We start from the raw sequence: 15,163 nt of genomic DNA on the forward strand, positions 1-15,163 counted from the left end.
TAGAGGGATTATTTCATTCCACCAGCACCATGAGGTCAGGGACATGCTGTTGGGGAGCCTATGCCAGGGCAGGGAGAAGAGTGCAGCCACCAGCTGGGACTAACAAATCCACAGGCCTCGTCATTTCACAATTTATTTATTTTTAATGTAGAAAAAGAAATGTAAAGCCTATGTCAGCTCCAATTCCCTTCATTCTCCAGCAGCAGAGCAAAGGAAGATTGCAAAGACCAGCTTTCTGTTAACATGCTGTCAAGCATGCTGGTAGGACCATCATCGCCTTTCCCTGCCTGCTCTTCAAGGATTAGAGTGTAGCTTTGGCAGCCAACAGCAAGAATAGTCAGGACCCACCTCAAGAATTTTTCATCAGAAACATGGAGTTAAATGGCAGTCAGTGGAAAAAAGTATCCCTGAAGGAACAGAAGTTTTTTAGTAAACAAAAAAAAAAATCACACAACAAAACATCCATATAGATACTATGCTGCGGAGGGGCAGAGGAAATTCTTCAAAACTCTAAAATTTTGGAAAATGTAGATATTTATAGTGTGGAGGCTATAGTGTGGCAGCCTAATACATCAGAAGGAAAGAGGAGCTGCTGTGCAGAGCATGGCTCCAGCCAGTGGCAGCCTGTCAGTCAGCATCCCAGCCTGTCAGTCAGCATCCCAGCCTGTCAGTCAGCATCCCAGCCTGTCAGTCAGCATCCCAGGGACACTGCCCAGAGAGTAGCCGAGGGTGGCTCCTTCTGCCTCTAATCAGACCTTTCTTCCAGAGACAGATATCTGCCTTTCTCTTCCCTACTATGAAGCTCCTTGCTCACTGAAAGCCAAAACTGTATTTCTTATCCAGTGATTAATATTCTCTGTCTCATACAAACAGAAGTCTGCTGTCATACAACCCAACTCCAGCTTCCCTAGACATAGCCTAGGACCACTTGTGCATGGTGGTTTTCACTTTGAGCAACCCCTCAAGAGTTCACCCTCTCCCCACATGGGTTACCTCAAGCCCCAGCAGGGACCTTGCTCTGCTGCCCAGCATCATGGTGCTCACAAGCAGCACATGGCCACCAACCAGCCACTTCTCGTGGAGATCAGAGGAAAATATTGGATACAATCCATACTATGCACTGCACAGAAGAGGGGACATTAACGCATACACATCAAAGCTGATGAAATAGATGATGAGAATTACGATGAAATGGTTGTTTCAGTGCCCCTGTTCCATAACAGAGAATGATGCAGATCAAAAGCAGAAGCCAGTACCTGAGGCTGTACAGCCAGTACTGAAACTCAAAGGATCCATAACAGTAATTAAGCTGATGAAGAAGAGTTGAGTGAACAGGCAATTCTTGTATGACATCAGCCCTACACCTTTTTCATAAAGATCACATGATAGTACAGAAGAGTTGTACACCAAAATGTAGCTTCTTGTTCATCTTAAACAATTTACTGCTTTCTATTAAAGATTTCTTTTTTTACCTGCTAATTAGTTTAACTTTGAAAGTATTTGGTTTTATATCTGTACATTATACGCAAAAGACCTGTGAACTGCAATAAGGCAAAGAAGAAAAAAGCCACCTTTAAAGTTTAGCTTGAAATTTTCCAAAAATAAAATACATACTACAATGCATAAGATCAATGAGAACCAGTAATATCAAAAACATATTGATTTTATGCACTTTTTGTAGAAGACAAAAAGCCCTTTTGTAGATGCAGCCAAAAATGCCAGACACTACCATTCTTCAAAATGTTCAGTTATGAAATAAAAAGGCCAGACTGTGGTCCCTTTAAATAAGAGGGGCACACAGGGGAGGAGGGTGGCAGAATACATATGCACACAACAAAGTATGGAACCTTCCCAACTAGTTCATGAAACAAAAATATGTTTAATTTTTATCTGTTTAATTTAACTTCGACTAAAGGCTAAAAGGCAGACCAAACAACACACATACACTGACAAATACAATCCATGCTCTGCTCTGAAAACACTCTATGTATGTGTTATTGTCCATTCCCTTTTGCTTTCTTGCAACTCCCTGTGTCATTTTATGATACCTTTGAAAAACATTTCTTTGATGTCTACAAAAAGTAAACAGCAAATGTTGCCATTAATTCACACAAACAGCAGCCAAGTGAGAGCACTTCTGCTGGTAAAGCTGCTATGGCTGTAAGAAGAGGAAATTGGAATTTCTACAGGAAATAATAAGTAAACAACAAGTAATTAAAAGCATGTCAGCAAGAACCTCTACATACACACCTTTATTATTTAGCTAGACAATAACTGAACTGCTACCCAAAGAGCACATGGAGAGGAGTTCCAATTTTCACATTTCTGAAGGTTTCAAATCAGAGTACTTAGACATGCTGGAGAAAGAGGGGAAGCAGAAAAAAACAACCAAGTCCCACCTGGCAGCACAGACATCACCTCCCCTCTTTACCTTTCCCCAGCCCATACTCTGAACTTGTACAGTTTGGGGTGCACCCAGATGAGGAAAGTCAGAGAGTTGGATCAGGACAAGGACAAGATCAGGGACTCCTTCAGGTAAAATCTCTGCTCGATCAACACTAACAGGAATTTTTTTTTAACTACTGAATTCCACATAGCTAGAATTTAAACTTCATAGTTTACAATTCATAAAGTTAAAAGGACAGATATCTAACTCTTTGGTGGCCCACACTTCACTACAACTTAAAACAGGAAGGAAGGAAATGGACCAAATACAGGGGCATCAAAGGTTCAAGCCTCCTGTAAAAGCAATAGGAAAAAATGGTGAGTGATCCCTGTGGAGTGGGAAGCTGCACATTCACACTTCACTTGGAGACCTTCTCTCACCCAATGCACTAAGCAATTTCCTTCCTCTCACAAAACAATTTCTTTCAGGTCCCAGGTCCAGAGCACACAGGTACAGAAGGGCTCACCCATCAGCTCAGAACCCCCCCTCCTTCCCACGGCTCCAGCCATCTTCAGGGACAAGTTGCACATTAAGCTTTAAGGCTTTCTGCAGGTACAGGGGCAGAGACACTGTTTGCTGCTTGCACAGCTTGCAAACTTTGCATGCATGTGTTTTGACATAACTTAACCAAGGAGTAAACAGTTTACATTCTTCATGGTCCAGACAGATGACCACTTCAATATTTGACTATATGATATTTATGTACTCTGCAAAACCCATACTCCTCTAAGAGCAGAGCATAATACCCATGCATGCACATACATAAACACTTCCTTTGCAGCAAAACCAGAGGCTTGGCACACATGTACAAAATTATGGATCAAAAATCTGTTAAAAACTCAAATGACTTGATATAAAAAACACACCTCTCATCCCCATCCTGAAAACTGGATGCCAGATTAAGTCCCACCCAACACCATACAACTCACTGACAAATTGTCTCAAAGAAAATGCAACAAAAGGTTCCTCCAAGCATACCACATTTTCGGCATTTGCTACTGCATCCCAGGATATTTAACCCAAAAGAAACCATTCTACAGTACACTGAGACCAAAGATTGTTAACAACTGCCAAACTGATGTCCACAGCTGGAATATCTCCACACCAAAGTTAGTGAGGAAATACATTTGCACAGAAGAGACCCTCTGTGTACCTTTCACTCCTCCAGCCAGCATCCTCAGCACTTCTTAAAGGTTCACAAGCACCACCACAAAAGGACTGCAGAGCCCCCTATGGATTCAACCCAGCCTCTGTCTGCCCTATCCCTCTCAGGGCTGGAATTCCAGTTGCCAGCGAGGTACAAGGCAACACAGCCACCTGGACCACAACTCTGAACTCTCACTTTAGGAAAGGGTCAGTAGTTCTACTGCAAAAATCAGGTATGGGAAAACTAGCATGGTGGTACTACAGAAACCATTTCTGGCCTACCACAGAGAAAGAAACAAAAAAGCCACATAGGATTAGGATTTAGACTGGAAATATTTTTTTAAATAGACTTCTAGTAGGATGTTTACTGATACACCAAAGCACAGGATCCCATTTCTCTGCTTAAACAGCAATAAAGTGAAAAGTAAAACCACACATCAAGTTCTTCTCAAAAACATTATTTAATTTTTTTAAAACACATCCCAAATAATTGCAAGACCCACAGAGACAAAGCTGTTTGGTCTACAAGCCCAAAAGGGCATGCAACACCGTAGCAACAGCCACCTCCTCTTACAGTACAATTCTTGCAAATATTAAATCTAAGTATATTAAATTGTTATGCTCAAAAGACCAGGACAGGGGTAGGTTCCCACCCCCCTGAGCTGTACCCTCTATATACCTAGCAGATCTAAAGAAGTAATTAATGCCAATTACCTGGCATAGGTAAGTCCCTTAACCTGCACCAACATCTTTCCCACTTCCTCTCTCCAATACCAGCACATAGTATTAATAAGGCTTTCAGAACACTGAAGTCTTTGAGGACTTACAGCCTATATTTACAGTTATCAACTACAAATAGGTACTTTCCACACAATGTAACTCACAACAAAGGCTTGACTCTACAACAGAGTTTACAGAACTAACAACTATTAACATCTACAGGTTTGGCATCTAAGAATGAAAATTGGAATTCTATTTCAGAATTAGATTTGACATTAACAAAGCTTCTAGTATATATTTTCCACAATAGGAATGAAGTTGGATTGTTTTCTGTTCTTGGCTGTGGTTCTTCTAAACAGAGTTTATAAATTTGCAGGTTGCAAATTTAGATCTATTTTATTTTGCATCTAAACCACCTAGTACTGAAAAGCTTGATGCCACAGAAATTAACTGTATTCTCCACACGAGGAGGAAAAAGAGCGGGGAGGAAAAAAAAATTAAAACAAAAGTGTTTAAAGATAGAAACAGCAACCACCCAGAGCAACACATTTTTAAGGGAAAAAAAAAAAAAAAAAAAAGCTCCCAAGCATTCCCCTGTGTCTGTCTGCAACTTATAATTACTGTGAATATAGAAATTCACTCCTCTAACGAGGATTCAGTCCAAGAACTGTGGCAGGCAAAGAACAAGCAGATTGTTAATACGGTCACAGCCTAACTGCTGCCTTATCTATGCTAGCCACCCCTCCAATCATCTCAGAAAATATTCAGATACCACAAATTATAGAAAATACAACCAAAAATCCAAATCTGGAAAACAGCACTGCCAGCAAGTCATCTTTCTTAAATACGTCATATCATTTTTCATGGATAAATGCCATACCACATGACAAGTGTTTACAAAACAGAGAGGCAGAAATCCTTCCCATCACCAATCCCAATGCATGCAAGTCTAAAACTTTCCCAAAGATGAGCTTATTACAGCTGGTGCAAACCTGTCAGTAGAGACTTGGAGCTCTTTAATGCTTATCCCATTAAAATGGCAAAGAATTTGTCCCCCCTTGCCTCATGAGTTCAACAGACATGTTTAGGTTTCAGAAAGCAAGCATTACAGCCCCACAAACCACCGATTTCCTCCTAGATCTCTCTGATGGCACTTGCACAGTACACATTGGGAGAGGAGGTGATTGCAGTTCCTACTGATGAAGGTTCCTCCTTTCCACACCAAGAAGCACATTTTTCAGAAATGCTCTCCTGAAATTCCATTCAAAGTGCATCCAAAAAAGCCTCAAACCATAGCAGTTGTAATACACATTAACACATGTGAAGTGGACCTTTCTCACAGGGAAGGCCGGAGGTTCCTATGTAGCAATCATCTCAGAACTGCTCCAACTCAAAGCAAGATTTCATTATAGCTACATCAAACCAGAGAAAATCTCTTAACAGCAACACATTTCTTTCCATTCCACATGGCCGTGTTTCCTGTATCTACTGCTACTGGAAAGGAATTAGCTGAACCATGCCCTACCTAAACTATTAAGCCTACAATTACAAGCCATTCCAAAATTTGTCTGTTAGTTATAAAAGCCAGAAGCACCATAAGATGTATAATACCAGTTGAAAAAACATGGTTAGATTTCAGAGTTGATGTTCATCCTCCAGAACTGAACCTGCAAGAGAAACTCTTGGCTTTGTTCTGCCATTTACAAGCAGCACTTGACAACGAAATTCAGGGGGCCTAATTAACTAAAGATTCATATAATGCACACAACAGGAAGGCTCTTCAGAAAATGGCATGGTCTGCTTGTGGCTGTGAACGAGAGGGGAAGGAAACAAACCACAGCCCACCCTACTGTTGCTGGTTTGCAAAGCTTGCTAGAACCCTGACATAAAAGCAACACTTTTCCTTTGTTCTCAGGAGAGGAAAAAAATGTACTAGACAGTAAACTGTAAGCAAACTAAGAGTTCTGCCCTTCGTTTTACGTATATTGGGGACTGTTAATTCAGTTATGCCTATGAGCGCTTGCTCACCTCAGCAGCTATCTGCAATTACGCATTTCAAAACAATTCCTATTACCCTTATGTCATAATTTCATTAAAAAAACAATAAAAATTGGTGACATCATTACTTCTTGTGTTTGGACAGCAAATATAAATCCTTCTTCCTAACAGATATTTTCTCGCTTTTGTATTCTTAATTCAGAATAAAAAAATCCGATCCTTTGTCTTCGAAATTACAAAGTTCTCATGAAAAAGCATTTTCATTTACTTTAACTAAACCACATTTCTAGTCCAAACTAATTTATAGTGTCCCTCTAGGGGGCCAAATCTGGGGCTTAGAAGCATTTATGTCTTGAATTTATCCACTGGGTTTCAAACCCAAATTTTTCCAGAGTATTACTACGAAAGCCTGACAGTTTAGCTTGATGTGTTAAAACTGTTTATACAAGAACAAAATACATTCAAATATAAAACAATTTGGTTACAGATGCCCCCTTCACATTTTTTTTTTTCTTTAAAGACCCAGGAAACTGGCAAGAGAAGTAGGAACCAGTTCCAGGCTGGAAAGCTACATTCACAGCTACAGGCTGAGATTTAATGAAAATGAGAGAATCAGGAGAGAGACAACAGTGAGTATTTTTCTTTAATTTAAAACAACATTTGAAATGCAAGGTAATTGCACCTCTCCAAAATGCATCCTAATTCCTCACGGAGCATAACTATGTAGCTTCTGTCTCTTGCAATTTCCACTACGTTTTTATTATGCTTAAGACATTTACAAGCAGCTCCAGAAAGCTAAAGAAAGCTCATTTTAATACAAACAGTAAGCCTACTCCTACAGTAAGATTTGCACTTAGAATTATTTTGGTTAAAAGCTGCAAGAGCATGCAATCCACACCTTTAGATGGGACAGAAAGGCAGAGTAGATCATCACCAAGAAAGGAACTGGATTTTCCAACACTTGTTTAAAAAAAAAAAATCCTTTCCCAATGAACAGCATTTTCATGAAGAGCAGAGCATCATACTCAAATAGAACATCAGAAAAGTTGTCAGGAAATCAGGAGTTAAAGAATATCAAGGCATTACATTACATTTAGTAAACAAGTTAGGCTGAAACTATTAAGGAAGCAGAAGAGGCAACCCACTGAGAAGCAAAACAATCAAAAATCCTAATAAAAAAATAGTTCATCCAACCCAGTAAGAACTCTTAGTGCTGAGAGCTCAGGAAGAATATTGTAATATTCACCGAGAAAAATTAGAAAAAAAAAAAGGAGATTGGAACGGAGGGAGAAAAAAAAAAACAAAAAAGAGGAAGGAAAAAAAAATAGCAAAACCAGAAGAGAAAAACATTTCATATGTTCCAAGATTTAGCAATAAACTCAGGCCTTTAATGTCTCTAGTGTCTCTCTTCACATCCCACCCCTCCAGCAGCACCACCCATTTACTGCTACTGCCTGAATTATCAGCTCAGCCTGCAAGCCCGGCCATCAACACAACCTTTTCACATCTGACTTCACACGTTTCCTAAAGACAACTCAAAACTCACCCATCCTTCAGCACCCAAGGAAAGAAAAGCGTAGAAAACCAAAATTCTGCATCTATTTCAACAAGCAGATGAAGAAAAAAAGGCAAACGACTCCTCTTTAAATTGTTGGTACCTGTGCTCACCTGTTTACAAAGAGGAAAAACAGGGCAAGCAGTGGCTCCACCTGAGCTCGCAAGTAACCACAGAAAGATTTACTGAAAAGGAAGCTAGTGAAGCTTAGAAAAAGTTGTTTTATCAGGTGATTCTCACATCCTAAACATATGAACGTTCAACACCAGCAAGAGCAGAGAGACTTGCAGTGTCATCATACACGCTATGTGCTATAAAATTAATTTCCCTCTAACACCCTTCCTATTACATTATATGTGGGTAAAACAGGAACAACATCCTTGGCCTTAAAATTGCATTGACTAAGGATTAGATTTAGCAAATACCTAAAGAGAAGGAAAAAATAAATCTCAATTAAAGACAGAAACCACACAAAAAGGGAAGCAGCTACTCTGAAGAGCAAGGAGTAACATACAGAACACCCTACACATTGCTAACAGCACAATTAGCAAAATAATGCTGCTTGCAAAAACAAGACTCTTCAGAGGATTTGTATGAGCTCAGTTCTTCACCAATCTTTTTCCCCTTACAAGCCTCATGATATAAAATACAGGAAAAAAACCCTTTCAGAGTACATTCTTCAGGCAGGAGAATATCCTGTCAGATATATGTACTTCGCATATCAAAACCATTCAGTTAAAGGGCATGAAAAACACACTGTGAGGCAAAAAATTCTAAGCATTCCAGGTATATAAGAGAGACAGAACAGTCTTATTAATGGATACTCTCGTGTTTGAGATTGCTTCGCTTTTTGTTTGCAAAACCTAGTGTTACTCAGTATCAGGCTAAATATTGCCAATTGCTCCGTGAAAGAAAAAGAAAAAAAAAGATTTTTTTCTTTTTCTTAAATACAAGATCCTCTGCCTCTCAGCTGGCTACAGACCATAGGGTTCCTCCTCACTGCCCATGAACTCTAGCTCCATTTAGCAGAAGGTGGACCACCACTTAGCTTCTCAGGCAAAAAGCCTGCCTTCCTTGCTGCTGCAGTTTAACCACCCCTGGCACCAACCAAGGCCATCCTTTGCAGGCAGGACAGACTGACATCCTGCCAAAGTTTTTATTTTTAAAGACGACGAGCACACTGACAATAGCACACAGCAATCCCACCAACAGAGCCCTGGGAATTAAGCCGAACTCGCCATCACTATGAGCAATCGCATTGTAGCACCACAGCCACTTTTACAGTCTAGACAGCCAACCATAAAACTTCGTATTCTAGCCCAAATAAATGACAAATACCCCAACACTGTAGCCAGTCATTCCACATGCTCATTTTTCTCGGTATAGAACCCAGCCAGAGATGAATCACAGTGCACACATGCTCCCTGGGCTCAGAGCATTGGTGACCACAAGATCCTCTCTGCTCCAGCTCTCCTGCCCCCTCCAGCATACCTGCCCCTGCATTGCTGGGAGCTTTAGAGAAGGCTCACAGGCTTTTAACAAACCCATGGCTTCAGCAGACCCTGTTGGCTCTTCAAATACAGAGCAGGACATACAATAAGACAGCCTCACGATGTTTTCTGATGCTGAACCGATGTACCTACGCAACAGGAATGCTTTCCAGCAACTTTTATACAATAGTCAGTATAACAAATGGGAAGAAAAACTGAGGAACTTACCTATATGCCACCAATCCAATAAGTAGTTGATACACATGCAATTAATAGCAGTACATATACAGTAAGACAGTGACAGAACAATATGTACCTCCTACACAAAATGAAAAAGCAGATCTTTCTTAATATTTCTCCAGCTCTCTCTCCAGTAACATCAACAGCAGACTAAAACACTGGTCTCCATTTACTCATTCCTCTCCTTTGCCTGCACAAGCTAAACTACCCTTTATTAAAAAAAAAAAAAAAAAAAAAATATCTGCTTGCCTGAGACTTCAACAGAAAATTGACTTGAATTTACCTGTGAAAATATCTTCAGTCACAGAAAATTTTTCAGTAAAGACTACTTCTAAGCTTCAGAGTATCTGGCACAGCTGAATAAAAATGATGGTTAGAAGTCAGAAACTGAGACTTCATAATTTGTTTTTATGAGTTACTATTCTGCCACAGACCTCACCACTGGAGAGTCCTATTGAAAAGTTTTATACCAAGTTGTTATCGTATGCTGGTGACAAACTTGGAAACAGCTGTAGTAATTTTTTAACATAATCTGATGAATGCTTCCATATCTTGGTTTGCAGTGAGTTATTGTTACAGAGCTCAATTAGCAGAAACTTTCTCAGAAGGCATAACAATGAAACAGCTAAAAGCAAGGAAAAACTGTCCTCCAAAGGGCATCACTCACCAGGCTCAAGGCAGCTGGTTGTAGCTTACTCTTCATGTACCTAAAAGTAGTAGGATCAAAAAGTTCCCATACCTTAGCCAATTAACCCTACAGAAAATAAGATAAATGAACAGCTTAAGAAGTGCCATGGAGAACTGATGCAGTGACAAGTGCTTCATATTAAGACAGCACTCTGAGACACCCTTTAGCTGCACCAGTAAGTCATGTTTTAGGCCCAGGAAAGACACCACCCTCTACACTGCAGCAGTTGCACAGTGTGGCAAAGCCAACCTACAAGCTGCTAATTTCAGTGTCACCATGTCCCACCTGCCCTTAGCTGAGAGCTCCTGCTGCTTCTCTCCCACTGCTTGTCATGCTTCTGCTCTCTAACAAGCCATTTGAGGCAGAAACCCACCAAAACAAGTAGGAAGGCCATAAATCAATAGAGTGATATGTAAAAATTAAAATTATTGTTGGCAAAACTGTCAGCCTTCTACAGTCTTGCAGCCTCTGATGGGCTAACTCTGAACCAGTTCACCATAGGCTCACAGGTGTGCAAGGATGGATGAGATGCAAGGCATCATCTTGCACCACAAAGAGCTTTTCTTTTGGGCAGAACTCTCTTGCTCGACTGCTCTGGTTGAATCAACACTGCATTCTCTTCCCTGAAGATGCTGTCTCCAGGTTGCTTTGATCAGGACTCTAACACAGGAGAGAACCTGGCAAAGCCTGAGCCAGACACCCATGCTGTGCTCCTGTCTCAGCAAGAGCACAAGGCAGAAGCCCAGGCACAGAGCCCAAGTTCCCAGACTTCTTGTTCCCATTCAAAAGCACATTCTTTCACTTCAAGGGATGCATCTGAAAAAGCAGATGGACAAAATTCATTGACTCCTCTGACCACCATCATGCTGGAAACGCTCAAATGAAAGGGATGACTGTCCTACTTCAGATGGTAAATGGGATGCAATAAACCACTTTGCTAGTGGTGGTATTCAAAAGGTACTGAAGTGTAAGTAAATGAGAAATACCTCAGTATTTTATCAAAAGTGTACAGTAATATCTATTTCAGCTGTGTAAGTTAAAAAAAAATATGAATTATGAGTTAACTTTATACAGTAATTGTATTGTCTTAAGTAGTGCGCTACATAAGCATTTACTAAACCAACAACCAAAACAATTTTCTAAATTACACATAAAATGGTTTATTTCATGTGCTTATTCTCACTAAAATTTCGATGTGGAAGCCCAAAGAAAGCAGCTGTGTAAAGTATTTTCAACTGCAAGAGATATATCAGAAGGTATTTCTGCCTGTCACGATCTGTAATAACATTTTGCCTTCCAGGTAAAATTAAAAGGACAACTTGCTCTCTAATAAGCTTGCTTGACTGGTTGAGTATGCACAGGCAGAGAGCACGGTTTTTGCCAACAATAATTTTAGGTAATTCTTACATTTTTTTCTAAATCGCATTAATTTATGGCCTTCCTAAAAGACATTTAACAGCAGCTAATTAAATTCAAGCCATCAGATTTTAGTCAGAGATATTTTTAAAATATCTCAGCACAATTCACTTATCTTTGTCAATGCTGCTGAGAAGCATAATTCAAATCTGAAAGCAAGAAAGTCACAAAGTTTCCTCATCCAAAGCTACATATTCTGGGAATACCCTCTTCTCAGCCCAAGTCCAGAAAACCCCCATCAGTGCATGCACACAGACACACACACAAAAAAGGCAAAATCAAAGGCCAACTAACAGTGAATACCATTATATACAGTTTAAAAGGTTGAGCTAAGCTTAATCCTCATTAAATTCTAATGAAATCACCGTGCCTTCCTGACCAAACAGTGAAACAAATTAAAGGTCCAGATGGAGCCTCCCTTAATGAGGCAAGCTGGATGCTCTAAAGAGCCCACCATTGCCCCAGCACAAGGTGCTGGGCCACCCAACCAGCCCTATGCCATTTCCTGGCAATCAACCTCCCCCCACAGGAAAACGATGCTTTATTATTTCAGAATAATAAAGATTTTTTTTTCCACTTCTAACACAAACCATCTATTTCTAAATATCAAGCTCAGCGGGGCCAGTTTTCCATGAGTTAAAAGCCATACTGGTGCCCTTTGATATGGTGATCAGTTCCACCACTGGGTGAAGAGGTTCATAAATATTAACCATGGCACATCTGCATATGTCACCCACAGGCATTATCTTCCCTCTGGAAACTGGGAACAGACCTTGTACAATTTCTTCCCGTGTCTCTTTCTGATAGTCAGATAAAAAATAATCATGGAAGTTACTTGAGCAAGGAGAGTATATCAGGCACAGGGTCAGACTACCAAAGTATACTTGTTAATTACAGCGCACCAGTTTGGTTTGGACAGGTGCCCAAAATGCTGGAGTTGACATTTCAAAAATCTGAAAGGTTAGGATCACACTCAGAAGTATTTAAATGAGTCAATTTTTCCAGAATATTGAGAACTATTCACTATTATTACAGATTTCACTGGAGTGCTGTAAAAATAATCTAATTTTTAGAAGCACGGATTTATTCTGCTACAAAAGATGGAACAAGTTCAATCAAGAAATGTCTGCGATAGATGCAGAGGCGCTGAAAGCAAACACAAGGTGTAGGAGGAAAGTGGCAGGTAGGCACAACAGGTAATGTCACCCCAAAGTGAACAGTCAGACATCTATCATGCTTGTAATGTGCAGAAAATACACAGGAACGTACACACTGTATAATTCTTACATTTGGATACATTTTCAGCTCACACTTACGTTCAGGACGCCTTCACACTACATGCAATCTACTCTGAATCATTCAGAAAGCAGGTTGATGAATTTTTTTTTTCTTGATTTTTTTTTTTTGGGGGGGGGGGGGGGGGGGGTAAAAGAAACTGATGTAAATTTGCCGCAGCCTTAACAAAACTTCCCTGGGAGTATCTGGATAAGCGAGCAATAAATATTTCAGATGGCAGCGCAGCTCCAGGCAGAGGAACCCGGTGCTCAGGGAACCGGCAGGGCTCCTCGGGCACACGGAGGGATGCGCCGCCAAAGAGAGGGCACCGACACCACCACCACCCCTCCTCCGTCACCGTTCCCAAGTTTCGAGGCGTGCAAGCGGGCATCGCCGAGCGGGCCGGGACTGGGCCACGGGGAGGGAAGCAGGCAGGGAAGGAGCGCTGCTCCGCCGCTTCCCGGGACAGCGGAGCACCCCGCGGCAGAGGCGCTCCCAGGGCTCTCGCTGCGACACACGGGCCCCAGCGCGCCTCCCACCCCCGGAGCAAAAAAGGCAGGGACGAAAAATAAAGTAATATTTTTTTAAAAAACGTACACAACAGCCCAAACCCCAAGCAACTAACTCTAGGGAAGAGCAAGCCTACGGCGAGGGAAGAACAAAGGAGGCAAGTGCAGCCGGAGCTCTCGCAACAGATGGTTTGAAGCTGAGCAGATTTCGCGCTGGTATCCCCTCCCGCCGCGGCGCCGGGGGTGTTTGCACGCACCGGCCCGGCCGGCACCGCGCCGCCGCCGCGCAGGGCACCCCCGCCTGCTGGCCCGCCTGGCCCCGCGCAGTCCCCGCGGCACAGCCCAGCTCAGCCCCGGCCGGTGGGGCCGGCACCCCCGCCCGCCGCAGGTGCGTGCCCCCAGCCCCGTGTCCCCCGGCAGGGCGGGCTGGCAGGCGGGCGGCTGCTGGCACGTTGGCCCCGTCCTTCCCCGCTCCCTCCCGCTTCCCGCCGCCGCTCACCCAAACTCCCGGCGAAACCGTCCATTTTGTCTGGGGGGAGGCCGGTGCCGCAGCCGGAGGGGAAGCCGCCGTCGCCGGCCGGGACAGGTTCATTCACCAACGGAGCGGCGACAGGCAGCGGCGGCGGCGCCGCAGCCCGGCGCTCATGAGCCACCCGGGGCAGCGGCTCCGGCGGCTCCCCGCACTCGGCGACGGCGGGAGGCGGCTCCGGCGGCTCCTCCTCCTAATGCTGCTGCGGGGCTGGCGGCAGCGCTGCCCGGCTCCGTCCCTGTGCCGCGACCCCAGCACGGCAGCGAGTGCCGAGCTCCTCCCGCCGCCGCCAGCACCGCCCCAGCGCCCCGTGCTGTCGTGCTTCCGACTCCGCCCGCCCTGGCAGCCGCCGCTTCCCCTGCGGGCGGGTCGGCCCTGCCACCAGCCGGCTCCGGGATGCTTATGGCTGGGGCTCCCGCGCTCCCCCCGCCCCGTTCTGAGCTCCGGCGGCTCTGTCGGTGCTGCTCGCCCGGTGCTGCGCCGGGAGTGAGGGTTGTGAAGGACCACCGGGAGGGGAGAGGATGGGCTGTCTGCCGGGGGCCACAACATCTCCTGGATAAGTCCTTTGGGAGCAACATCTCTACGTTTGTACGATCGGGCAATTTATGGGAGGGTTAACTGGGCGATTTAATTTCATTATACCAGCAATCAAAGCAGATATTTTCTTAGACTAATCTGAAGACGTTCGTTCAGATTAGTTTGGGAAAGTTTTTCATCACGAGCGCTTAAACCAGAGGAACTGTTCTGTAACCTTACGTTTCTCATAGCTGCGCATCGGCGCTCCCTCCCTTCCCCTTTCCAGCCGGCGCGCTCCCGGCTGTTTCTTTCCTATAACTTCCAACCACGAGCTTGATGACAAGGGAAAATAAAACCAGAAATTCAAGTCAGCCATGCTGCGTACCATCGCATCTCTTACGCGAGCGTGTTTCGTATGTTAAGCAAGATCATCAAGTTTAATGATGCAGTGTTCCCTCCTTGTTCAGGAAAAGCTATGCACCCGTTGCAACATCCTGTTTTGCTCTAAGTATTTTCCTTTATTGCACTCAAGTGACAGTGCTGTAGCCATACAGAGAAGTGGATAATTGCCTCATGCGCACATCTCTGGTGCTTGCATCAATGTCCCCTAATGACAGTGTGGATGTTGTTGAACA

The 15,163-nt window shown here is 43.2% G+C and overlaps 1 protein-coding gene across 2 annotated transcripts in view; it reads right to left on the bottom strand.

Moving 5' to 3' along the window:
- EML4 (EMAP like 4) overlaps nt 1-14,308 on the bottom strand; it is a 158,062-nt gene extending 143,754 nt beyond the window's left edge. For both annotated transcript variants that reach the window (XM_071739514.1, XM_071739509.1), the window contains exon 1: nt 13,983-14,308. In XM_071739514.1, coding sequence (XP_071595615.1) covers nt 13,983-14,007 — 25 coding nt within the window. In that variant the 5' untranslated portion in view covers nt 14,008-14,308. The remainder of the gene's footprint in view (nt 1-13,982) is intronic.
- Nucleotides 14,309-15,163: the final 855 nt, after the last annotated feature.

This window comes from Heliangelus exortis, chromosome 3, assembly GCF_036169615.1.
Source record: "Heliangelus exortis chromosome 3, bHelExo1.hap1, whole genome shotgun sequence".
Classification (NCBI taxonomy): domain Eukaryota; kingdom Metazoa; phylum Chordata; class Aves; order Apodiformes; family Trochilidae; genus Heliangelus; species Heliangelus exortis.